Source organism: Dendrobium catenatum, unplaced genomic scaffold (genome assembly GCF_001605985.2).
Source record: "Dendrobium catenatum unplaced genomic scaffold, ASM160598v2 original_scaffold_53709, whole genome shotgun sequence".
Taxonomy (NCBI): domain Eukaryota; kingdom Viridiplantae; phylum Streptophyta; class Magnoliopsida; order Asparagales; family Orchidaceae; genus Dendrobium; species Dendrobium catenatum.
The window spans coordinates 1-1,052 of NW_021372162.1; the positions used below are offsets into that span (position 1 = coordinate 1).

Sequence of the window (1,052 nt, forward strand, 5' to 3'; positions counted from 1 at the left end):
CTTCCTGGTCAAACAGAAATTCGCTCGTTACTTCTCGTAAAATTGCTTGTCTTGCACCTAAAGAAACCAAAAACAAAACCTTCGTCATCAGTGACAGATAAATTAAGCCACATCAATAGTCGCGTCAACTGAAAGCGACGGCATTTTAGTGGCGAATTTACAGACGTCACCTGCTCTAAACTCCTATTTATCCCAAAGCCGATCCCTTTCCCCTGTCAAAGCTAAACAACACATGGGTTCCTGCTTCTCCTCATCCACCATTGCCGCCGTCGCCGCCCCAACAACCAACAGTCTGCCAACTGCAAAAGTGATTAATCTCGACGGCACACTCATGGAATACTCACAAACCGTCAAAGTATCCCATGTTCTAGGCCTCAACAAATCCTCCTCCTGCTTCGTCTGTAACGCCGACAGCATCTTCTACGGCCAGTTCATTCAAGCATTGGGCTCCGATCGTTTCATTGAGCTTGGTCATCTCTACTTCGTGTTGCCGCCGGGGAAGCTCGAATATCGCCTCACGGTGGCAGACATGGTGGAGTTGGCCGTCAGTGCTAGCTCTGCCTTCGTCGCTGTGGCATCGACGACGACCGCGAGGAGCCGTGGAAGAACTAGGAGGAGGAGAACGGTTGCTGAGGTTATGCCGATTGTAGAAACAATGGATTTCGATTGCTATAAAAGGATCAATGAATTTAGTGTTGGAAGTTTGAAATATGGTTTGGGTGAGAAGAACAGTGTTGCGAGGTCATCAAAGGCAAAGGTTGAGCGCAATTGAAGAAGAAGTTGCTGAGTTCTTTGGTTAATTAATATGTACAGTTCTGCCTTCTCTAATTCTCTTCCCATCATGAAATTAATGATAGGACTGAATATTTGTTCAGCCTTGTTAAGGTTTTTGGCATAAAACGCAATGAGCAGATAGAATAATTTTGTTGTGCTTATTTGTTAATCAGAAAGCCAAATATGGATAAGCTCAAAATCATTTATGAGTTAGTTTATTTATTGTTGTGTTGAACATAAGTCAAATAAGAACAACAAATTAAAGTCGATGAACATTA

General features: G+C 43.3%; 1 protein-coding gene across 1 annotated transcript; it reads left to right on the plus strand.

The window, feature by feature from the left end:
• Positions 1 to 163: 163 nt before the first annotated feature.
• Positions 164 to 899, plus strand: LOC110115562 (the record flags this gene model as incomplete). Its single annotated transcript, XM_020848825.2, has 1 exon — positions 164 to 899. A coding segment is annotated over one exon (609 nt), but the record flags the coding sequence as incomplete, so codon positions are not given.
• Positions 900 to 1,052: the final 153 nt, after the last annotated feature.